Source organism: Monodelphis domestica, chromosome 6, assembly GCF_027887165.1.
Source record: "Monodelphis domestica isolate mMonDom1 chromosome 6, mMonDom1.pri, whole genome shotgun sequence".
NCBI lineage: Eukaryota > Metazoa > Chordata > Mammalia > Didelphimorphia > Didelphidae > Monodelphis > Monodelphis domestica.
This window is the reverse complement of record NC_077232.1, coordinates 289483933-289509238: the sequence shown is the minus strand read 5'-3', so window position 1 is coordinate 289509238 and position 25306 is coordinate 289483933. Positions and strand designations below refer to the sequence as shown.

General features: G+C 37.0%; 1 protein-coding gene across 2 annotated transcripts in view; it reads left to right on the top strand.

Annotated features, from left to right (window-relative positions):
- The window catches only part of MTHFD2L (methylenetetrahydrofolate dehydrogenase (NADP+ dependent) 2 like), a 121856-nt gene that overhangs the window by 923 nt on the left and 95627 nt on the right, over positions 1-25306 (top strand). For both annotated transcript variants that reach the window (XR_008913042.1, XM_007495670.3), the window contains exon 2: positions 22064-22248. Coding sequence is in view for 1 of the 2 variants with exons in the window: in XM_007495670.3 (XP_007495732.2) it covers positions 22064-22248 (185 nt within the window). In the remaining variant the exon portion in view is untranslated. The remainder of the gene's footprint in view (positions 1-22063; positions 22249-25306) is intronic.

Sequence of the window (25306 nt, the reverse complement as noted above, 5' to 3'; positions counted from 1 at the left end):
ACCTCGCAGTTAGTTATTGGAAGTCTTTGTCCTTGCTTCAGGAGCTTCTTGTTACCTTTAGTGCCCCAGCGCTTAGCACACTTCCTGGAACTTGGTGGGGGCTTAGTAAATATTGATTAATTGTTTGACTGATTAATAGGGCTCCAAAAAGTTTTGACTCCAAAGCTTATCAGTGCAAAAAAAAAGTTTGAGCTTGTTTTTAGATATATCTATTCTCATCTCATCTCATCTCATCTCATCTCATCTCATCTCATCTCATCTCATCTCATCTCATCTCATCATCTCTTTCTCTATGTCCATCTCTATTATCTATCCATATCTCTCTGTCTGTCTGTCTATCTGTGACTGTCTGTCTATCTCTATTATCTATCTATCTAAATTAAGGTAGATAAATAGATTAGTGGACATAGTACCAAGTCTGGGGTCAGGAAGTCAGGAAGTCAGACTTTGAGTCCGGAAGTCTTGAATTCAAATGTGGCCTCAAACACTTAGTACCTGTGTGAACCTGTCCAAGTCACTTAACCCTGTTTACCTCAGTTTCCTCATTGGTAAAATAAGCCGGAGAAGGAAATGGCAAACCACTGCAGTATCCTCGCCAAGAAAACCTTAAATGGGGTCACAAAGAGTTGGGCATAATTGAAACAATAAATGATAACAGTGCAAATTTGCAATACCTATTTTGTATAGATTCATATCTAATATATATAGATATATTTGAGGACAAAAAATATATATGATATTAGACTTTTTACTGTTGTTATTGTTTAGGTGATCTGCAGGCTCAGGGCAAGTGTATGTGGGAGGGATTTCCCAATGACTCCTGTGCAACTGCTGCTCCAGGTGGCCTGTTATCACCCAGCCTAGCTGAATAATTGGAGCTGAAAGTTTGGAAGCTTACACACAGAGGGATGGAGGTAGAGTGGGCAATATGGGTAATAATAATAATTATTATATAAATGCCCGATATGTGCCAGGCACTGTACTAAGCACTCACTTGATCCTCACAAGGCAGAAAATTGAGGCAAACAGGTTAATGACTTATCCAGGGTCACATAGCTAGCAAGTGTCTGAGGTCAAATTTAACCTTGGTTCTTCCTGAATCTGGGCCCCTTGCTCTTTCCATATTACCCAGATAGATTGGAGATGAAAATCTTCCCACTTTCTGATTGATCACTGATATATTACACAAAAAGATTATTGCTAGTAAGTCCCATTACAGAGTGTTTTATATTTGGGTAACTTTGAGAGAGCTTCCTAACGCACCCTTAGCAAAGTTCTATAAAGGTATTACTTCTCTGTCTTATTTTCTTTAAAAGAAAATGGTATATGTGCACTTACTTAACCATGAGTCAAATACAGAATCTCTGAGTTTGAATCAATAGAAACATTTATTTATCACCTGCTATGTACCAGGCCCCTGTCCTGGGCACCAAGGACAGAAAAATAAAGAGAAAATTGTCTCTGCCCTCAAGGAGGTAACATTCTATCTGGGGAAACAACCGGTGGATGTGAATATGTATACAATTAATAGGAAGTTTGAGATATTGGCTGCTTAGCAACTCAGGAAAAGTCTCAAAAAGGAGGAAGTGTTTGAGCATCATTTAAAGTAAGCTAGAAATTCTAAGGGACTGTGAGAGGACATATCAGACAGGAGGATCAGCCTATGCAAAAGGCACAAGGATACCTGATGGAGTGTTGTGTGTGAGTTATATACAGCAAAATAGCCAGCTTGGCTCCACCCCAAAATACAACAAGGGCAATGACAATTATTTAATCACACAGTTGATATTTACTTCCAACAAATTGCTAGCTATTTTTTCTATGAATACAAAGTTGTCATTTCCAGATGAAAAATTCCTTTGAGGGATATCTCAAGAAATAGAAAGCTATGTTATGAAAGGCTCTAAATGCTAGACTCAAATTTTATTTGATCCTTAGGGTCATTAGACAACCACTGGATCTTATTGAATAGAGGAATGGTGAGATTAAATGTATGCTTTGGGAATTTCACTTTTGCAGCTACATGAAAGAACAGTTAAGAGGCTGTGACAATAGTAGGGGTAGAGATGATGAGGTTGGGTGGTGTAAGGAAAGAAAGAGGTGTAAGGGATGTTTGGATGGTAGAAATGGCAGTATTGACAACAATTCTATTTATTTCAGGTGGGAGAGGAGCAAGAGTGAACTCTGAGGCTGGGAACCTACATGACTTAGAAAGATGGTAGTATCCTCAATGAAATAGGAAATTTGGAGGAGGCAGGGAAGTTAATACCTTCTCCTTTGTATATACTGAATCTGTGAGATGCCTGTGGGATATCCAATGGAATGGCCATCAGAGAGTAGATTATTTTTTAGATGCTATTATCTGCATTTTATTTTATTTTTTGGGAAATTTTTATTTAGTCAATTTAGAACATTATCCCTTGGTTATAAGAATCATATTCTTTCCCTCCCTCCCCTGTCCCCCCCACCCCATTCCACTGGGTTTTACATGTATCCTTGATCAGAACCTATTTCCATGTTGTTGATGTTTTCACTAGGATGATCATTTAGAGTCTACATCCCCAATCCTACCCCCCTCGACCCATGTAATCAAGTAGTTGTTTTTCTTCAGTGTTTCTACTCCCACAGTTTTTCCCCTGAATGTGGATAGTGTTCTTTCTTGTAAATCCCTCCAAGTTGTTCAGGATCACTGCATTGCCACTAATGGAGAAGTCCATTAATTCAATTGTATCACAGTGTATCAGTCTCTGTGTATAATGTTCTCCTGGTTCTGCTCCTCTCACTCTGCATCACTTCCTGGAGGTTGTTCCAGTTCCCATGGAATTCCTCCACTTTATTATTCCTTTGAGCACAATAGTATTCCATCACCAACAGATACCACAATTTGTTCAGCCATTCCCCAAGTGAAGGGCATCCCCTCATTTTCCAATTTTTTGCCATCACAAAGAGCACAGCTATGAATAATCTTGTACAAGTCTTTTTTTCCTTATTATCTCTTTGGGGTATAAACCCAGCAGTGCTTTGGCTGGATCAAAGGGCAGACAGTTTTTTAATGTCCTTTGGGCATAGTTCCAAATTGCCCTCCAGAATGGTTGGATCAATTCACACCTCCAGACCAGAGACTAGATTATGTGGGACTAGAATTCAGGAGAGACACTGAGGATACATTTATCTGAAGCATGAACCCAAAGGTGAAGTCAAGAAGCATTCATTAAGCATGTGCCAGGTGTTGCTGGGGATAAAAAGTAAGGCAGAAGCAATTCCTTGCCTTCCAAGAGTCAGTCTAATAAAGGAGACATTTGTCTGTGTACAAACAGTGTACATACAGTTGAACTTGGAGTAATCACAGAGAGAAAGGGAAACTTTTCTTTGTAGTTTGAGTGTGGTTTAGAATTCCAAAGAACAGTAACAGGAAAGGCAAGAATTTTCCTTATATACCTCTTATGCAGCTAAGAGAAAAATCTGAAGGACAAATAATTGGGAGAGTGTGGAGCTTACAGTCCAGCTTTTTTTTTTTCCTCCATAAGATGAGATTTGGGAGGTAGAGATAGATTTTTAGCCCTGTTATTGGATAATAGCTGATGCTTTGAATGAGAAAACTGGTATTGTTGGGGAAGTCCCACAGGACAAAAAAACAAACAAACAAACAAAAAACAACAGATAATAACAATGGGCTATAAAGAGAAAGTGTATTATGTAGTAAAGCATATTATGGACATAGGGAAGGTCCATTGGGATGCTGAGAGAAATTAGGTGGCCTAACCTATTAAGCAGAGTGGAGTTTTATAGTTTTCTTAGCTGGGATAAGATAGGGTTCTAGACTGGTAGGTCGAGGTTCAGGACTGATGTTGATTCATTGCTCAGGGGCTAGGGGAAGGGTAGTATAGGGGCTTTGATAATGGCTTTTGGAAGCAATTACAGGCACCTAATTACTTGTGAAATATGAGTTTCTCTTTTGCAGTGAAGCTACATATAGAAGGTAGGATTTTACCCAAGATTTAAAGGAAGCCAGGAGACAGAGGTTGAAGAGGAAGAGAATTCCAAGCATGAGGGACTCAAATGAACCAATGAAAATGGAGAGAAAATGCAGTGCCAGGGTTGAGAAATAACAAGGAGGCTGCTGTGTGATGAACCAATATGAAAGTGGGCACAAGGCCAGCTTTCATCATAATCATCCAACTCTTCATGCATTATCCTCCTAACTTTCTCTCATTGTGCCCCTTCCCATGCTTATCAGGAAAATTATAGCCTAATCATGACCTGGGTAAACTATGACATGGTAGTCCAGGTATCATTTGGAAAATATTATCCCAATCTTCGTCTTTCAACTGTGTTAGATATAATTTGGAGGTGAATTCTAGGCTTGGGGATAACTGTTAGTGAGAGCCCTTCTGTACCTCACACCCACCACTTAGTTTTCATTTAGAGTGGGAGAGAGTGAATCTCACAGGGTGAGTAAGCATGGATGGGTTGTGGCAGATTGATCCTATACTTTTATTACCTTCCCCCTTCAGACTCCTTTTTCTGAACTTTCCTATTTCTGCCAAAAAGCACCTCCATCCTGCCGATCATCCAAGTTCACAAACCAAGTATTATTCTCCCCTCCCCACTTACCTTACCCCAAATATCCAAGCAGTTGTTCTCCATGGTCTAACCTAAATTATCTTTTGCTTGACACTCATATAAGAACACAACTAATAGATTCAAACATATATAGGAAATTAGGGCATAATCCAACTATTAGATAGGATCATAGAAGGGAAGAAGAATGAATTAAATATAATACTTGCTGCTGAGTTGGAATTAGAGACATTTTGATTGTATATTGTGGATATCCACATAGAATAACTGGAGAAAAGCTGTCAACTTTGCTATGAATTGTTATTTGTTTAATGTATTGTTGAGCTTTCAATGAAATCTCTTGTTTGGTTAGCTTTATTGTTCCAGTTAACTCATTAATTAATGCTACCAAATTATTATTTTCAAGTCCATCTTACGCATAGGATGTGCATAGAAGCTGCCCCCCTCCCCCAATAATAAAGCACTCTTGTGACTCTTCACAATGGTCCTACTACCCTTCCATCTCCATTCCAGCCATGGATGCTTCCGTTCCAATAGTTGAACCTTACCTTGTTTTTTTGGACCCAGGCTTCTACGTAACTTACTACTATAGTCTTCTGCCATACTTGCAAACCTTTTCCTTCCTACTCCCCTTTATAAATGTCTATCCCCATTAGAATATAAGTTCTTTGAGGGCAAGGAGTTGTCTTTTTGCCTTTCTTTGTTTCCCATGGACTTGGTATAGTACCTGGCACCAAATAAGTACTTAAATGCTTGTTGTTGACTTGTCAGCTCTCTCTCTCTCTCTCTCTGTCTCTGTCTCTCTCTCCTGTAAACTTTACAGGGTCTCTTTCCACTAATATTACATTATTACATTAACATTAGGTCTAGCTGGAATGGTATTTGTATATAGTGCACAGAAATTACTAACAAGTACCTCTCTGGTTTGGAATAAATTATCCTTCTCTCCCTTTCCCCCATATTAAACTATACTTTAACACATTAAAGCACCCTTTTTCTCAAAGTGACCTTATGCAAAATTACACTCCAGAGACACCTTATTTTTCTGCCTTAGCTTTTTATGTAATTAAACTAAATGACAATAATTTTGAATTGTCCAGGATCAAAGTTAGTATGGCTTTATAGGTACTCTGCTTTGATATTAGCAGTTTCATCTTGGCATTTCCCCTCTATACCTCTTGGTTGTTTGCCTTTGGCTTGTAGTTTGGAGGTCAAGGGCTGCAATGATGGTTTAAATGCATTTTCCTTGGCCAGTTGGATTATGGCTGGGAGCAGGTTTTTATCATAGCTTTTTCCACAAGCCTATATATGTATTTGGCAATAGTTCATGGTTCCATTGGATTTGCAATAGTGTGTTGATTGGTCTAGAAATCTCTGTAACCCTTGATTGATCCATTGACTTAAATTTTGATTTAATGAATACCATTGAATTCCATTTGTAAGATGAGTGAAGAAACTATATAAGCCAACTTCTATTGTCAAGAATTTGCTGATAATGACTTTTAATCTTTTATAATGGGCTTCTGACTTACTTTTATATTAGGATGGATTTTTTTTCTTGGTTGTATAATATGTAACACTTATTTTAAACTTTAAAATGTTCAGACCCTGTTGTACTCATTAACTGATTTGTACAATAATGTAACGATCACTGATATATTGTTTAAAGGTTCACAAAGCACTTTACCTAGATAAATTATTAATAATCACTTGAGTGAGGTAAGTGCTTTTATTATCTCCATTTTACTGATGAGGAAACTGAGGCTGAGAAAGTTTAAATGATTTGTCTAGGGTCACAGAGCTAGTAAGTATTAAGTATTCAAGTCTTTCTTATTCTAAGTCTAGCTCTATCTGTCATGTTCCCTCCCTCCCAGGTAAGCTTGACACTACAGGTATTATTATCACAATTCAAAGATGAAGGAAAAGATCCAGAGAGGCTGAATGGTGTGACTGTAGATGAGCTAAGTATCAAGGCTGAAATTTTCTTCCAAATTAAAAAAAAAAATTAAAGATAAATCCTCCACATTACTCTTCATATTTAATTTCTGCACATTTTAAATGACAATTAAAGGAGAGATAAAAGTTGTTATTTTTGAGGTGGGGTTATGTATATTAAATTTGGAGAGAAGTTTTTTTTTTTTTTTTAGTGTTGGTGCTGGTACTTTCTAGGGTAGCATCCTTTCCCAGTTGGTGAAATTGTAATTTTCTTGCTGAATCACTTTGTGTATCTATCTCTTTTTTGAAGGCTGAATAATTTGTCTTCTATTTTTGATGGGTGGGCACCAAGTACCCTGTCCACTGATGAGGCTGGCCAAAAGAATGAGACAGGAAGTGAAATTGTAGGTCATAGGTTGGAAGGGCACAAGACAGTGTGTTGATGCTCACTGGTTTCTCTTTTCTCTTGTAGGAGCAGCAGAGAGAAGAGATTCCACCTTCCAGAGTCCACCACTGTCTTCCTCCCTTCCCACTGGCCCTGAGCTTTATCTTTTTGTTACTGTTTATTTCCTTTTAAGTAATAGAATAACACTGTCAGGAATTTAATGTTTCCTGATAGGCTGGTATGAGTGTAATATTTGACTGTTTAATTGTCTTGAAATATGAATTAAAATGTTATTTTATCTCTTGAAAAGGGACTTTTATTTCATTTGATAAACTTCTTCACAGTCCTCTATTTTGATTCTCATTATACATCCCAGCAACAAAAAACAAACAATCTTCTCCACTTTTTCAGCTATTCAAAGCCTTAAGCTAAAGTGGCTTTAACTTTAACATGTTAAAATAATTCTTTAATGAAATACCAATCAGTGGAAATTATTTAAAAAAAACATCAATTTGAGGTCAAAATTATTGATATTGTCATTTGTTTTTTAAAGTGGTATTGTCCTTATATTCAGGGCACTGGACTAGCCATAATTTCTTTCAGCCTCAGCTCCTCATCTGTTAAATGGGGATTTTACACCTACCTCTCAGGGTTGTTATGAGGTGCTACATTGTGGGGTCATTGTAGTCAAATAATTTTCATAGTTTGAGCAGATTTACAAGCTCAATCACTCGTTAAACACTTATTAAACACTTATCATGTGTGCTAAAGCATTCAGGATAGTTAGTTCTTATCTTCAGGGGAAGATCACCTTTCTAATATATAATATGTCTTGATTTTTATTTTTTTCTGTTATTGACCTCAATTTTATTGACCTGCCTATAACTTAAAATTACTTAAATCTCTCATATTAGTGGCATTTACTAAGCTGCATTGGGAATACTTCTTTATCTTCTATCAGGCTAACATCAGAAGAAGCCACATTTCTGCAACTAGCAAAGCTTATCTTTTTATCTCTGCATCATCTGTATTATCTATTTTTGATTAGCATCTTTTTATATCACCTTCATATTGTAAACCTTAAAATTTCTTAGACTTATGAATGTTGGAAATTTCCCCATTGGGAAATCTCATACTGGAAAAAATTTCCTACTGATAGTAAGAACTCTATTGGAATGTGAACCCCCTTGGCATGGGAGGACCCTTCTCCCTACCTAAGACTACTTTAGGACAGAAACCTTTTGCTAAACAATGGAAAGGGCTTTGACCTATGCTTAAGCATAGAACAGGAAGTTCTATGATTGATTTTAGTCATGATTGTCATGATTGATTTTAGAATTGATACAATAGTATCAATTCTAGTACAATAGAGTCATGATTGATTTTAGAATTGATACAATAGAGATACTTGGAATGACAGAACCAGGTCTTGAAACTACAATCTCCACCCTACTCAGAGTAAAAGGATTTAGGAAGGGCTGCAGCAAGGATCAAGATTTAATTATTTGAGAATATGACCTTCAGCAGACATGTGCAAAGGGGCAGACCTCTGGGTGGTCCTGGGTTAAGCTAGAGCCACCATTGGCACAGGGAAGACATGGACAGTGATTGGTAGATGTGAGAACTGAGGGGAGGGAACTTAGATGGTTTCCTTAAAGATAGCGGGGTCTGAGGACTGAGGGGGTTCGAGAGGTTTTGCTCTGAGAGGTTGTGCTCTGAGAAGCTTGCTTTGAAGGAGGCTGGAGGTGGAGGCCCCTGAGACTGTTTCTCCATTTTGGTCAAGTGAGTGATAGGGACTGATCTCTTTTCTTTGCCTCAGCTATCTAAGGGCTTGGGCCTTTTGGCCCAGCCTAAACAGAGGGGGTATTTAAGCCCTATTCCCTTCTCTCTCTCTCTGTCTGTCTCTCTCTCTGTCTTTCTCTCTCTGTCTGTCTCTCTCTCTGTCTCTCTCTATCTCTAATACCTTTCTTCCTCCTGTTTGTAATTAAAAACTCCATAAAAGGTTGAGTGCTGACTTGAGTTTTCATTTAGGAATTACATAGCTGAATTCCTTGGTGACCTTAAATTAATATATATCAGTCTTTTAAAGTGATTTCCTTGTCACAATTTTAGAATAACCCTTTCCATGTCCCTATGCAGTGAACTAACTATAATAAATGATAAAAGAAAAAGAGTGAAAAAGTAAAATGAGAAAAAAAACCCAAGTTTCAACAAATTTAGCCAACAGGCCCACCAAGTCAGATTATAATACTGTGTTTTGCATTCATAAAGATAAAGGAGTGAGAAATGTCTTCTCATCTCTTCTCTGGGAGCAAAGTATTGATTTGCTTCCTTTGATCTTTATTATAGAAAGGATATTCTAGTAAGCAAGTTATTTGCCAGTTGCTGTTTCCTGTTTAATTTTAGACATCATTCTGATACTTTGATCTTGGTTCTGCTGTCTCCATTTAAGATTAAGTGATCTCTAAGGACCCTGCTAGTCAGAAGATTTTGAGACCATCATTCCATTTAGAGTGTTTAGATCATTGTTGTTAGCTGGATATACAGAAAATCTGATTTCAACCCAAATGCTAGGTTGTACAGCCTGAAGTCAGGAAGACTGTAATTCAGATCTGGACTCAGACATTTACTAGATGTGTGATCCTGAGCAAGTCATTTAAATCCCTTTCTGCTTCCGTTTCTTCAACTGTTTTTTAATCAGAAGATGTCACCAGTGATGTCATTTTGGTTCCCTATGAGTACAAAGGACAACAACCAAGCAGCCTCAGTTTCCTCCATTGTGAGGAGCAGGTATAACCCCATTGTGTTAATGTCTGATGAGCCTGGAATTGAGCTTGAGATGGTTTAAGTTGCTGACAAAACAGAAAAGCAGACCCTTAGGAATCTGCCATCATCATTATTACCACATACTTTCAAGCAATCCATAGAAGTTTCTCGTGGAACTCAGAGGTTAAGGGTTTGGTTAACTTGGTTTTTTTAGAATATGTATCTTATGAAAAGCCTTCATAAGTTTTACTTCTTGATTATCAGTTTTATAGTTGTTTAAATTGACTTATCTCCTAAGTTTTAGGGTCTGTGAGGACCGGAATTGAACCACATATATGGATACATGCACACACATGTAATAGGCAAGAAGTATATATATACATGTATATACACATACATGTAGACACATAAATGTATATGATAGGTGTATATTAGAATATTACAGGCAGGAGTTAGGCATATATACCATAAATTACATAGAATATTTATATGTGTACAGTATATACATATATGTGCATATAAATATACATGTATTCATACACATGAGCCTATATTATATGTATATTATATGTATATGTATGTACTAAATATACAATATATATATAATTTAAATATATGTGCATTGCACCCCATATCCCACCACCCCATATATGTATATGCATATAAGAATATGTCTCTTGCCTAAATTATGTCATTATTTGGATGTATATATATGTGTGTGTGTGTGTGCATATAATAATGCATATATCATAATATGTACATATATACATGGGGCAACCAAGTAGTGCACTACATAGATTACTGGTCTTAGAATCAGAAAGATTCATCTTCCTGAGTTCAAATCTGACCTCATATACTGGACGAGCCCTTTAACTTTGTTTGCCTCAATTTCTTCATCTATGAAATGAGAAGGAAATGACAAACCCTTCTGGTATCTTTGCCAAGAAGAAACCCAAATGAAGTCAAGAAAAGTTGAACACAACTGAAAAACGACTCAACAATAACATGTTTATACACACATATATGCCTCATGCTTGCTTTCTGAATAAAGCAGGGGACATTAGAAACATGCTAAGAGGAAGTATTCAGTATGTATACCTTATAAATCTATATAATAACAAGTCTATTTAAGTGTGGCTTGTAGATAGAAGATAGGCATTATGGGGTAACCTTTTAATATTCAGGTCACATCTATTTTGAGATTTTTGTAGATTGTGAAAGACCTTAGTTTCAATCTGCTTATTGTCAAATTGCTTTCTGATTTTTAAAGTATTTCCCATCAAATACAGATTCCTTCTTTATGTTATTGTGTTATCGACTTTACTGAACTGTATCAAATTCAATTATTCATTACTGAATAAATTAAATTCAGTTATTGTTATTGAATTCAATTGTTTCTGATTTGCCCTTATCTAGTATGATCTTGGGCAAATCACTCTTTTAGATTCAGGCTCTTTAGATGTAAAATAGGGGAGTGACACTAGATGATCTCTAAAGGTTTCTAAATTCGAAAGCCCTAATCCCATGATGTTACATATGTATATGCCAAAGGGTTGGATGTGCCTGTGTCCCTGACCTGAGTATCTTCTGGCCGGACAGGATCTAGTTCCAGCTGTGTTTCAGTCCTGTTTATTCAGGACAAGTGTTGCCAAGCACACTGCTCCACCACTCCAGTTTCTCTTCCTCTTCTTTGTGCCCAAATCAGCATCCATTTTTTTTGCAGGGGTATGGAGTGCCTAGAGAATATTCTGGGCACAGCCTTGGGGTTCTGGGCTCTCTTAGAAACTAAATACATTTCAACTCTTGCCCTTTTCTCAGTTTGTCATTGCTGGGCCAGGGTAGAGTCCCTGCAGAGGAATAAAGATATCACAAGATTATTCCCAAACCTATGAGTCAGCTTCTATTTCTGCAGCAGACTCTGTTGAGGCTGGTCTTATTTTAAAGATTTGAGTTTTCTTGTATTAATTCATGAGGATTTTGCCCTGTCACTCTCTTGTGTATTCAGCTGCAATTGCTCCAAATCTGATACTTATTTCCTTTTATTTTAAAAATAAGACAACAATATTCTTTGCCAGGCAAACAAAAACAAATTGTGGGTTTTCATCTCAATTTGTTATTTCCTCCTCTTTTTCAAGGTACCATTATTAGATCTTACACTTAGACAACCTTTGAGCTGGAAGGGACCTCAGAGATCCTTTAATTTCACTTCATTTTTCCCAGATGAAGAAACTAAATACTAGAGTATTTCTGACTGGCCCAAATTAGTAGCTGGGACTGGACTTGAAAAAAGGTGTCTTGATTTGCAGGTGAATAGTTTCTGTGCCTATGATTTATAAAAAAAGTTACTTGGGACTTAAACATTGATTTCTTTATAACTGATTTGGTTTTTGTTGTCTAAGCTCCTATACTACCTACCTGTAGACTGACATTACTTTCAACCCAGCCTTTTTAGTCATTATTTGATCTACCCCATTTCCCACCACCACTATTAACTGATGGCCAACCACCATCAATAGGGTAACAAGATACACAGAAAGAAAGACAGGATATGGCATGGGCCAGGACATTCAAAACCACTACCATATCCCCTCAATCCCTAGGGGACATAGTTTAGGACCCTGAGTCCAAGAATCTCAGAAATGGCACCAAACTCCTACTAAAGGCCCTCTTTCTACCTTGGGAGAGATTGAAGATTGAAGAGATTGAGATTACAATCTCTTGTCGAAACAGGAGGGGATGTGAAGGGACTGTCCTTGGCAAAAATAAGGGAACTTCTTTGTCAGAGACAGAAAAAGGAGAAGAGAGTGAGAGATGGCATCAAGAGGTTTTGAGATGAAGAAAATGGGAGAAGAGGGATTTCATGCTATTATTTCCTTTTTATCCTTCAGTAAAGTAAGGAAAAAGGTCCTGGCTTCCACTAAATCCTCTTTCATAAGAGAGGAAAGAGGAGTTGGTGGAACCTTCTGGAAGAAAGAGAAGGTTTTTGGAATAGCTTCTGTTGGGATTAAGATAGGGAATAGGAAGATAGCAAGAAATTTAATGACTGCCTTATTGCAGTGAACACCCAGTTGAAGTCAGGTAATGTTTCAATAGAATTTATAAACAAATGGAGAAGTTAAGGTAGGCTTTTTAAAGCAAAATTATGCTTTATTAATGGCATCACTACCCACTAATAAAGTAGATCTTTTGGCCCCTTGAGTAGCTAAAAGACCTTGATTTGGGGATGTAAAACATGTTTATAGTCATAGAACAAAGAACAGAAAATCACATCATTAGTTATGAGCTTCGTAACATCATGAATTTAGAAAATCATGACTGGTAACATTAAGGAAGCTGGGCATAGGCTCATCCTTCTCTGTCTTTAAGGAATGCTCCTTGTGAATTTTTGAGGTGATAGTCACCAGATCAGACTTAGAGATATGCAGGCATGACTTAAGGTCACCTGAAATTTAAGAAGATAGGGACTTGGGGGAGACCAAAGTCAACTTGGTCTGCTTCTCAAAAATGGCACACAGGTATCAGCTTCTCACAGACTGGACTCATGTGAAGTAACAAACTTCCCTTGGCCGACCTGATTTATAGGCATTGCTGAGATAGCAGTTCTCATGCTCAGAGTTTCTCTCTAATTAGCAGTGTTCATGGGAGAGCTATAACTTGTACATCCAACCATAGAGAGGGAAACTGAAATTTTGAACTTCTTTTTTTTTTTTTTAATTTTATAGTATTTTATTTGTTCATTTCCATGCATTTTTCATTAAAGACAAAGATCGTTTTCTTTTCCTCCCTCCCACCCCCCGTGGCCGACATGTGATTCCACTGGTATCATATGTGTTCTTGACTTGAACCCATTGCCATGTTGTTAGTATTTGCATCAGAGTGTTCGCTCGGAGTCTTTCCTCTGTCATGTCCCCTCAGCCATTGTAGTCAGGCAGTTCCTTTTCCTTGGTGTTTCTATTCCCTCAGTTTGTCCTCTGCTTTTGGATAGTGTTTTTTTCTCCTTGATCCCTGCAGATTGTGCAGGGACATTACACCACCACTAATGGAGAAGTCCATTATATTCGATTATACCACAGTGTGTTTGTCTCTGTGTACAATGTTCTCCTGGTTCTGCTCCTCTCGCTCTGCATCACTTCCTGGAGGTTGTTCCAGTTCACATGGAAATCCTCCACTTTATTATTCCTTTGAGCACAATAGTATTCCATCACCAACATATACCACAATTTGTTCAGCCATTCCCCAATTGATGGGCATCCCCTCATTTTCCAATTTTTTGCCACCACAAAGAGCGCAGCTATGAATATTTTTGTACAAGTCTTTTTGTCCATTATCTCTTTGGGGTACAAACCCAGCAGTGCTATGGCTGGATCAAAGGGTAGACATTCTTTTATCGCCCTTTGTGCATAGTTCCAAATTGCCCTCCAGAATGGCTGGATCAGTTCACAACTCCACCAGCAATGAATTAATGTCCCTACTTTGCCACATCCCCTCCAGCATTCATTACTTTCCATAACTGTCATGTTAGCCAATCTGCTAGGTGTGAGGTGATACCTCAGAGTTGTTTTGATTTGCATCTCTCTGATTATAAGAGATGTGGAGCACTTCTTCATGTGCTTATTAATAGTTTTGATTTCTTTATCTGAAAACTGCCTATCCATGTCCCTTGCCCATTTATCAATTGGGGAATGGCTTGATTTTTTGTACAATTGATTTAGCTCTTTATAAATTTGAGTAATTAAACCTTTGTCAGAGGTTTTTATGAAGATTTTTTCCCAACTTGTTGTTTTCCTTCTGATTTTAGTTACATTGCTTTTGTTTGTACAAAAGCCTTTTAATTTGATGTAGTCGAAATTATTTATTTTACATTTTGTGATTCTCTCTATGTCTTGCTTGGTTTTAAAGTCTTTCCCTTCCCAAAGGTCTGACATGTATACTATTCTGTGTTTACCCAATTTACTTATGGTTTCCTTCTTTAAGATGTTTTGATAAGACAAAGAGAAGGACTGGGCTGCATTTAAAATACAGATTATGGTAATACAGTAGAATCACTTACAAAGTGGAACAAAATACAAAATAATGGAATCAAATATATAATACCTGATCAATATCTACTTCTTTTAATTCAATACTGGTCAGCTAAGTCTTTGAACAAAGTTCAGATACAAAGGGTCATGACTTAAGTAGTTAGAGAACAAAATAAATTACTTCTAAATAAGATCAGTAAGAAAATGATCCAGGACTGATTTTAATCTTCTTAGTAACATAAATTAGTAATTTACTGACTCATGATGGTTATGAGATTTCCTCTAGCTTCATCTAGAAGTGATGATGGACTGTGGGAGCCATCTAGGCCTGAATATTTACTAGAGGGAAAGGAGAAAGGAATGCATATGTAAACATTTTAATAAAAAAGTGATTTTTGGAGAGCCCCAACTAATAATAACATAAGGAATTACCAAAGGCCTCTTTAAGAAGGTATTTTTTGAAAGAAGGCAGTTTTTTTTTTTTTTAAAGAAGGATCATTTGAATGACAAGGATCTTGGAAATCATGTCATGTGAAGAAGTGTTGAAGGAAATGGGTCCTTTTACCTGGAAATGAAAAGATTTATTAGGTCATAATATCTCCTTAGGGTATTAGAAAGTCTGGCACATGGACCATATTCCTTAGTCACCATCCATTCATCCTTCAGCCCTGAGCAATATGGTTTTCATTCTCTACTCCTATAGAAACTGTTGTCTTAAAGGTCACCAGTGACCCTATTGCCAAATCCAATAGTCTTATCTCAGTCATCATCTTCCCTTACTTCTCTGTAGCATTTATTCTACTTCACACTTATCAGCGTGGCTACTATGAAGGAACAAGGAAATGAAAAATCTGTAGGGAAAGTAGGAAAATCGAGGCAGTAATTTACTGCTGTTGGACTTGTGAACTAATTCAGTCATTTTGGAGAGCAATTTGGATCTATGCCCAAGAGGGTATATAACTGTGCATACCCATTGGTCCAGCAATACCCTACTGGATCTGTAACACCATCCCCCCCTTACCTCCCCACTCCACACACACACACAAAAGCTAGAAAACGAAAAGCAAAAGGACCTATATGTACAAAAATATTTGTAGCAGCTCTTTTTGTTGTGGCAAAGCATTGGACAATGAGGGAAAGCCTATCATAAAGAGAATGGCTAAACAAGTTTTGGGTATATGATTGTGATGGAATATTAAGTGCTATAAGAAATGCTTAGTTGGGTGCTCTCAGAAAAGCTTGTCAAAAGTTATATGAATTGATGCAGTGTGGAGTGAGCAGAACCAGAAGAACATCATACAGAGTAACAGCAATATTGTACAATGACCAGCTAAATGACTTGGCTTTTCACTGCAAAACAATAATTTAAGACAACACTGAAGGACTTTTGATGAAGAATGCTGTACACTTCCATAGAAAAAATGTATGGAGAATAAATGCAGATCAAAGCTTACTTTTTAAATTTTTTTCTTTATTTTTCTTGTTTTGCTTTTGGTTTGTGTTTCCTTTTACAGTCTAATGTGGAAATATGTTTTGCATGACTACTCATATATAACATATCAAATTGTTTACCTTCTCAAGATGGGGAGAGAAGGAAAAGACAGAGGGGAGGGAATTTGAACCTAAAAGTTTAAAAAATAAATATGAAAATTGCTTTTATATGTAATTGAGAAAATAATTTTTTAATGAAAAAAATATTTAAAGGGAAAATTCCCTGGTTTTCTAATCCCTCAGGCTACTCTTTTAACTCTTCTTTTCTGTTCTTTCTTTCCTTAAACTCTTAATGGAAGAGTTTCTCAGTATTTTGTCTTTGGTCCCCTCCTCTTTTCCCCACGTTTCTCTTGACATTTTCATTAACTATCATGGCTTCAGCCCTACATATATGGATCCCAAATCAATATCTCTAGCCATAATCTCTCTTCTGACCTTCAGAAATAAATAATAAAAGTAAAGACAGCATATAGCTTAGACAGTCACATTCAGTAAGTAAGCAATGAATTCAATACCTTCAGACATTGCTTTGTTCCAAAGTATGTTCTTAATGAAATAGCTATTTCTTATATGCTCTATTTGGAGAACTTCCTGGTCATTAAAGACATTACTTGTTTGTTGCTATTTTTAATTATGTGTTAAGAGATGATAGGAATAAGAGCTCCTTTGAAAAATAAATTGTTTTTAGACAGTTTTTGATGGGTTTTTTTTGGATAAAGGCTTCATATTTCAAATATATTGATAATGTTGAATTTATGAGAATGAGTCATTCCCCAATTGCTAAATGGTGAAAATATAGGAAAAGGCATTTCTTTTCTTTCCTTTTTTAAAAGTTCATTTAATTAATTAATAAATTAATTAATTAATTAATTTTGAATATTTTACCATAATTACATGACTCATGTTCTTTCCCTTCCCTTCTCAGCCCCCTCCCATAGCCAACGAGCTATTCCACTGGGTTTTACTTGTGTCATTGATCAAGACCCATTTCCATATTATTAGTATTTGCACTAGGATGATCATTTAGAGTCTACATCCCCAATCATGTCTCCATCAACCCATGTGATCAAGCAGTTGTTTTTCTTCTGTGTTTCTACTCCCACAATTCTTCCTCTGGATGTGGATAGTGTTCTTTCTCCTAAGTCCCTCAGAATTGTCTCGATCATCACATTGCTGCTAGTAGAGAAGTCTATTATATTTGATTGTGCCACAGTGTATTTGTCTCTGTGTACCATGTTCTCCTGGTTCTGCTCCTTTTGCTCTGCATTACTTCCTGGAATTTGTTACAGTTCACATGGAATTCCTCCACTTTATTATTCCTTTGAGCACAATAGTATTCCATCACCAACAGATACAAAATTTGTCCAGCCTTTCCCCAATTGAAGGGCATCCCCTCATTTTTCAATTTTTTGCCACCACAAAGAGCACAGCTATAAATATTTTTGTACAGGTCTTTTTCCTTATGATCTCTTTGGGGTATAATGAAAAGGCAACTTTTGAAGGAAGAAATCAAAGCTATATGTAGTCACATGAAAAAATGCTCTAAACCATTATTGATTAGAGAAATGCAAATTAAAGCAACTTTGAGAAACCATCTCATACCTATCAGATTGACTAAATTGATAGGAGGAAATGACAAATGTTGAAGGTGTTGTGGAAAAATTGGAACACTAATAAACTATTAACTGTAAAGTGATCTAATCATTTTGGAGAGTAATCTGAAATTATGTCCAAATATCTTTCCCCAGTGCTTAACTCAGTGTTCTTCACACATGAGATAATTAATAGATATTTGTTTGAGTCTTAGGGGAGAAAAAGAATCCCCAGTTCAACATTCCTGATCAAAGATCATCCAGACTTTGCTCAGAGATAACTAATGAGGTGGGTATTATTTATCCCTTAAGGATGATAATCACTAAAATTTATATGACACAATGTGCCAGGCAATGTGTTAAATGCTTTGCAATTGTTATCTCATGTGATCTTCAAAGCAACCTTCTGAGTTAGGTGCCGTTATTATTATTATTTTCCTCTGGGAGAAACTGAGGCAAACAGGTTAAGTGACTTTCCCAGGGTCATACAGATACTAATTGTCCAACACTTACTCAGGTCTTCTAGACTCCAAATCCAGTGCTCTAACCACAATGCTACCTTGTTCCACACCATGTACAGGCAACCAATTCCATTTGTGGTTAATTCCAATGATTAGAAAAATTTTCCTTGTATCAGGCTTTGCCCATTGTACTCATTATTCATAGATCATAGAGTAGTAGCTGGAAGGGACTTTGGAGATTATCTAGTCCCACCCTCTCATTTTATAGATGAGGAAGCTAAGGGCCAGGGGGCTAAGTGATTTGCCCAAGATTACTTAGGTAGTAGTAAGTGACAGAGGTAGAGTTTAAACCCAGATAAATTCTGTCTTTTGAGTCTCAGCAGAGCTAGTCTCTTAGGTGACAGACTTTCAGATATTTGAAGACTGTTTTCATGTAACCCCTAAGAATTCTCTTCTACAAATAAAACACTCCCTCAACCTTCAACCAGCCTTTTGTGTTTGAGGATAAGGCTAAACCCATTGGTGAATTAAGGGGGCGTCTGCCCTTGCCCTGGTGAAACAGGTGGATGAAAACGGTTTCTTTCAGTAGCTATGAAGGCAGCTGAAAAAGGTGTTACAGAACCCTTAGAGGTTGGTAAAACATTGAAGATGCCAAAGTCATCCACCGCATCCCAGGCCATCCCCCCTCATCCTGCCTTTTGTCTTGCTGTTAGACTTGTATGGCTCTGGAAGAGAGTATGACCGATAATTTTGTGCAACTCTGCCTCACTTCAATCTAATTTGCAGGCAAGTAAAGACATTATTCTGCAGTGTCACTGGTTGTCTTCACAAATAAAGAACAAACAACTAAATGTGGCATGATCTCAAGGTCCTTCACTTTCTTGGTTGCTCTCTTGGATATTCTCTAGGTTATCCAAATCCTTCCTAAAATATGATATTATGAAATGAAAATACTATTACAGATGCAATCTGGACAGAGCAGAGGACCATTGTAAATCCTAGACAGTCTTTTTTTTTTTTTAAACCCTTACCTTCCATCTTGGAGTAAATACTGTGTATTGGCTCCAAGGCAGAAGAGTGGTAAGGGCTAGGCAATGGGGGTCAAGTGACTTTCCCAGGGTCACACAGCCAGGAAGTGTCTGTGGTCAGATTTGAACCCAGGACCTCCTATCTCTAGGCCTGACTCTCAATCCACTGAGCCACCTAACTTCCCCCTAATCCTAGACACTCAACATAGCCTAATTATTGATTAGCTTTTGGGGCTAAAATTACACTATTGACTAAGTGAAATTTCAGTACCAATGAAACTTCCAGATCTTTTTAGGAGAACATCTATCTTAGTTAAATTCTTTTTCTTATAAATGGCAATTCATTTTTTGAACTCAAGTGTCTGACTTCACCTTTATTCTTATTGCTATCTCCCATCCATGTCCTTTGGGAAAAATGCATTATTTCCTCTCTGCTTCTAACTTCATTGGCAAATGACTATGTGAAAGTTCCTGTGTGGGCCTTCAACTCCTGACTTTATCATTTTATGATCATTAATTGTTTAGTCATTTCAGACATGTCTGACTCTTCATGATCACATATGGGATTTTCTTTGCAAAGATACTAGAGGGTTTGCAATTTCCTTTTCTAGGTCATTTTATAGATGAAGAACCTGAAATAAATAGCATTAAGTGACTTGCCCAGGGTCACACAGCTAGTAAGTGTCTGAGATGACAAGTCTTCTTGAATTCAGGTCTGGCACTATTCACTGTAACCCCTATCTACCCTTATTATTTTTTAATCATTTTTAGCCTATGTAGCACCATGCTTTCTTCTTTTTCCTCCTCATCCTAACCTTAGTTTTTCCTTAGCTTCCACTTAACAATTCAGAAAGCATTTATCAAATACATGTTCAAGGTACTGTGTAAGGTCTTGTGCAAAGACAAAGAGATAGGGTCCAGATTTATACATAAATATAAATATATTTGCACACCCATATGGCTAAGGTGGGAAATTTGTTTTGCTTGACTATGTTTTTAATAGGAGTTTTCTTTTTCTTGATTTCTTGGGAGGTGAGGGAAGATAGGGGAAGAGAGTATATTTTGATTGATTGAAAATAATTAATTTGAAAAGACATGGAGTCTTGGGATGCGAACAATGAATAGACAGACCAGTCTGGCTGAAACATGGAGTGTATGCAATCAGTTTGAAAAGATAGGTTGGAATCAAATTGTACACGGCTTAAATACCAAAAAAGGATTTTAAAAAAAATTCTAGAAGCTTATAGAGAGGCACTGAAGCTTCTCATGTTAACAACTCATTTCTCTTCCTTAAATCTTACCCTTCTTTCTCTTCCTAGATTCCTTTTCTTTTGCTTTGATTCATTGTCCTGCTTCTCTTCCTTTATAGCTAGGGCGGATAAGCTGCCTTTAGTCAAAGCTATATTTGTGGCACCAAGATACCATCTTAAAGAAGCACAACTGTCCCAAGGAACCATACAAACTAAGAACAACTTCATATTAGCTGATAAATTAATCAGTACTAGGTCTACTGAGCACTGCTACTGATCCACCATTTTATTTCTTGGCCAATATCAAAGTGTTTATTGTTTTTATGATTACTGCTTTGTAATATGTTTGAAATCTGGTACTGCTAAGCTAGCCCTTCTACAGTCATAATAGTTATAGCCATTAAACTTTAATAGCAGATATCAGAATTAAGTTGCCAGCAGCAAACTTGGGATGAGTATAATCAAGTCCAGTTGTCTGTTTTCCAAGTCATGCCTATTCCCAAGGGAGGGACCATGGTTATATTCCTCTTGGCAAGGTTTGATAGGAAATATTGCATTTCTGTCGTTTCAGACCTAACCCAGGTCACCAGATTCTCTTCAGGATTACCCTTGGTCATCGATGCCTATAGGTGGACACAGCTATAATACAACATTAGTTGGGTATATTTAGCTTAGTAGTGGTAACATTAGATTTCATCATAGATTCCCTTCAGCAGAGGAGTAGGATGATGCTACTTTGGTGATAGTTGGTTGCCCAGAAGTGGTAATTTATAATGTCCAAAGCCAAATTTTGCATTGTTTCCTGGCTGAGTATGGACTTTACAGCCCTACTCTGAGCTCTGACAAATGAGGGCTCCAACAGCCCCTTTGGATCTTGGGTTTCTGCAGACACGTGTTCTCAACTCAGCTTAGCCATTTTCTTATACTCACTCTCCTCCCAGCTCAGGTCTTATTTCTTCTCTCTGAGATTGTTATTAGAACATTAAAAATTTTTTTGGAGTCAGGAGACCCAAGTCCCATTCCTGGCTCTGCCATTGGCTCTTTGTATGGTCTTGGAATTACTTCAATTCTCCAGATTTAGGTCTCCTAATATGTAAAGTGGGTAGATGGAGATAGATGCCCTCAAGGATAGGCCTTTTCTTACTCTCAATCTATGCTCCTATTTCCTTCTCCCCTCCTGTAATTTGCCTAACCATTCATATGTATGAATGACCAATAGGTCATGCCCTGGATGAATAATTATTATCCCTTTACCTTTTTTTTTTAAACCCTTACCTTCCATCTTGGAGTCAATATTGGTAAGGGCTAGGCAATGGGGGTCAAGTGACTTGCCCAGGGTCACACAGCTGGGAAGTGTCTGAGGCCAGATTTGAACCTAGGACCTCCCATCTCTAGGCCTGACTCTCAATCCACTGAGCCACCCAGCTGCCCCCATCCCTTTACCTTATATTCTTTGTTCAGAATATAATAGGTACTTAAATGCTTGTTGATTGATCCATCAATATTGTCTCTTTAATTGTTTTTTTTGTTTGTTTGCTTATCTGGTTTTATAGATGTGAAGCCACCATTATCTCAGGAACTGAAATGGCCAGACAAATCTGTAAAGAAATACGACATGAGGTAGAATCATGGGTGTCTCTTGGGAACAGAAAACCTCATCTCAGTATCATTTTAGTAGGAGACAACCTAGCAAGCCATACATACGTAAGAAATAAGATAAAAGCTGCCACAGCAGTAGGTAAGTAAGAATTTCATGACAACACATCTCTATTAAATATTAGATAAACATTTTTCATATGCAACCTTCTTACCGGTTTAATTTTTGAACAATCCCCTGCTATTTAACATCATAGAAATATATGACTTGGTATGTCATTGCAGGAAGAGAATGTAAGAGAGATAAAACAAGTCAGAAAAAAATCAAATTAATCTTTTTTTTTCTTTTGCATTAGCTTTGCTTAATTAATAATGTTCTATGATTTAAAAGCAAAGCATAGTGTACTTTAGTGTGACTGGCACATTCTGCTCCTCCCGTGGATAGATGGCTCTAGTTATCAATCCAGGGATCATAGAATCTTCAAGCTGGAAGAACTCTAGAATAGCAAGAGCGATCTAGAACACTGCTCTAAATCTGCTGTATCACTAACATATGCTCATTTAAATCCAGCTTAAATGTTTCCAATCAGAGGGAAAATCACTTTCCCTTAGGAAAGGGAAAAAGGAATATGAACTTCAGAAGACATAAATAAACTGAAGGGTATTATACAGGAAAGAAATAAAATTAAAAGCACTGGTTTCATTGAGATTCAAGGGCAACAAGAGACATAATTTCCTAAGAAACTTGGTCATCTTTCATTAGCAGTTTCAAGATGACTGCAAAGAAATGGGCCATAGTTAATATGGTTGCAATATACATGTCATCAAACTATTTCAGAAAATGAGAAAAGAGTGAAATTCTATGATGACCCTCATAAGATCTTCTAAATCAAGTCAAATATATGCCTTAATATTTAGTCATTTTACTATAAATGAGGGCCCACATGATGGTGGAAAATATGATTTAGGATTAAGAAGTGAAGGAGACCAAGTATGTTGTTCATGCCTATAATTCCTGCTACCAAGGTTGGTGAGTGGCTTGAGCTTGGGATTTTTGAGCTACAGTGGGCTAAATTGTTTGGGTGCAGAAGAAAATGACAAATTATTCCTTTGCCCCCAAATCCTCAAATGGAATCATAAAGAGTTGGACAAGACTGAAATAACTGAACAACAACAACAAACTGATTGGGTGTCCACACTAAGTCTAGCACCAGTATGGTGAGATGTTTGGAGGAAAAGGCCATCAAACTACATAGGAGGCTTCCCATCCCAAATCTGAAATGGAGTGTCAAAACTTCCTTGTCAGTCACTAGTAGAATTGGGACAGTGAATGACTATGTATTTTCAGCCAAGGTGAGATGATTCATTTTCAAAGAAAGAAAAAAATGGATGTCAAAGGTCCATAAACTTTATATCTATGTATTATTAATATTTCAAGAAGAGAATCAGGAGAAACTTGTACAAAAAAAGAAAAAAGAAAGACTATATAAATAGGAAATTTATGGTTTCTTTCATGGGAGTTAGTTCAGAATCAACTGTCAATTGATCATGCTAATTTAGAACATATATACATAGTTGTGAAGATTGTCTTCCACCCTTAGACTGCAAGCTCTTTGAAGACAAGGACTAAGTTTTTGCTTTTCTTTGAATCCCTAGCACTTACAACAATGCTTAATAAAGTTTTCCTGACTGACATTGTCCTCTTGGACCTGTTAGAACATGGGTAAAAATTAACACCAAATTAGATAAGAAAAGATATAGGTGAGAAGATGTTGCATGAAAGGACAGGAGTTCCAACCTGACCTATTTAAGAAAACTATTCATGCTAAGAAGTGAGAAATGAAAAAAAGTAATGACATTAAATGATTATCAATCACTATTTCTTAAGACAGAACTAATGGAAAGTAAATGTCACAATGAGAAGGCCAAAAGAACTTAGAAAATCTTTTCTGGTGGGAAACATATGATTTCTTTGCCAAATAAAGAAGAATGGTAGCCAAAGGTGACATCTTTGTCAACATTGTCTAGGTGACACCTATAATAAATGCTTATTTGTAAAACGTTTCTGAAGTGGATCCCTCCTGGTTTCTTTGGCTTCCTTCAAGGCTCAGTTAAAATTCCACCTTATGCAAAAAGCCTTTCTTGATGTCCTTTAAAACTAGTGACTTCTTTCTGATAATTATCTTCAATTTTTCCTCTCTTATCTTGGTTGTACATAGTCTTTTTTATATTGTATCCTACATTCAACTATGAGCTCTTTGAGAACAGGGATTGTTTTTTCCTTTCCTTGAATCCCCAGTGCTTAACACATAGTAAATACTTAATAAATAAATGATTGTTGACTTGACATGTTGACTTGAAGATGCCTGAAGAATATGATCAGTAATCATAAATAATCAAAAGGCAGGAGTTGGGATAAGTAGTTTGCAGAAAATTTGATTTGACTAAATTTAAAAACATTTATAGATAAAACTTCAAGAGAAACAAATATATATGAAATTATAAAAATCTGCCATTATTTCTAGAGTGAAAAATATATCATCAATAACAACATATTTTGACTCTGGAATCTTATATTGTGTTATAGTATGTGAAAAATTAGAAAGTAAATTTGGAAAGTATAGGCCTAATTTGAGGAAGAAATCCACAAATGAGATAATATAACTTTAAAGCTATCCAGCATGCCAAAAGAGCAACTCAAGTGGGGGAAGGGCAAGGAGGATAGAAGATTCCAAAAAAGAAACAGAGAAGGGCTGAGGAGAAACTGCCATATCACCTCACTTCTCTCTGGGAACTCCACTAGAGTGGTTGGTCTAAGAGAAACCTCTGAGACAGAAGACCTTCTGAGCAGTGACCATTTCTCAGTGAACCCAAACCCCTTGGATCCAGCTGGAGATAAAAGCTGTGGATGGGACTTTATTATAAAGCCATCCACCCAAAGAAGACTTATCTCTCTATCCCCTAAAGTTGTCCTGTGAACTTCCTGCTACAACTAGGGTAGATAGAAGCTAGGGCAGAGATCACAACTGACCAAGGAGAGTCCAGCAGATAGCTTGAACCCTCAGGATTTGGGGAGAGGTTCAGCTGTTAATTCTTAAGGATTTCCCACTTCCTACTTCCCTTACTCAACAACCCTATTCTCCCTGTCATGTGTGTTCCCTTATAATAAGAAAGCTGAACCTTTCCTTCAAGGAGAGTGA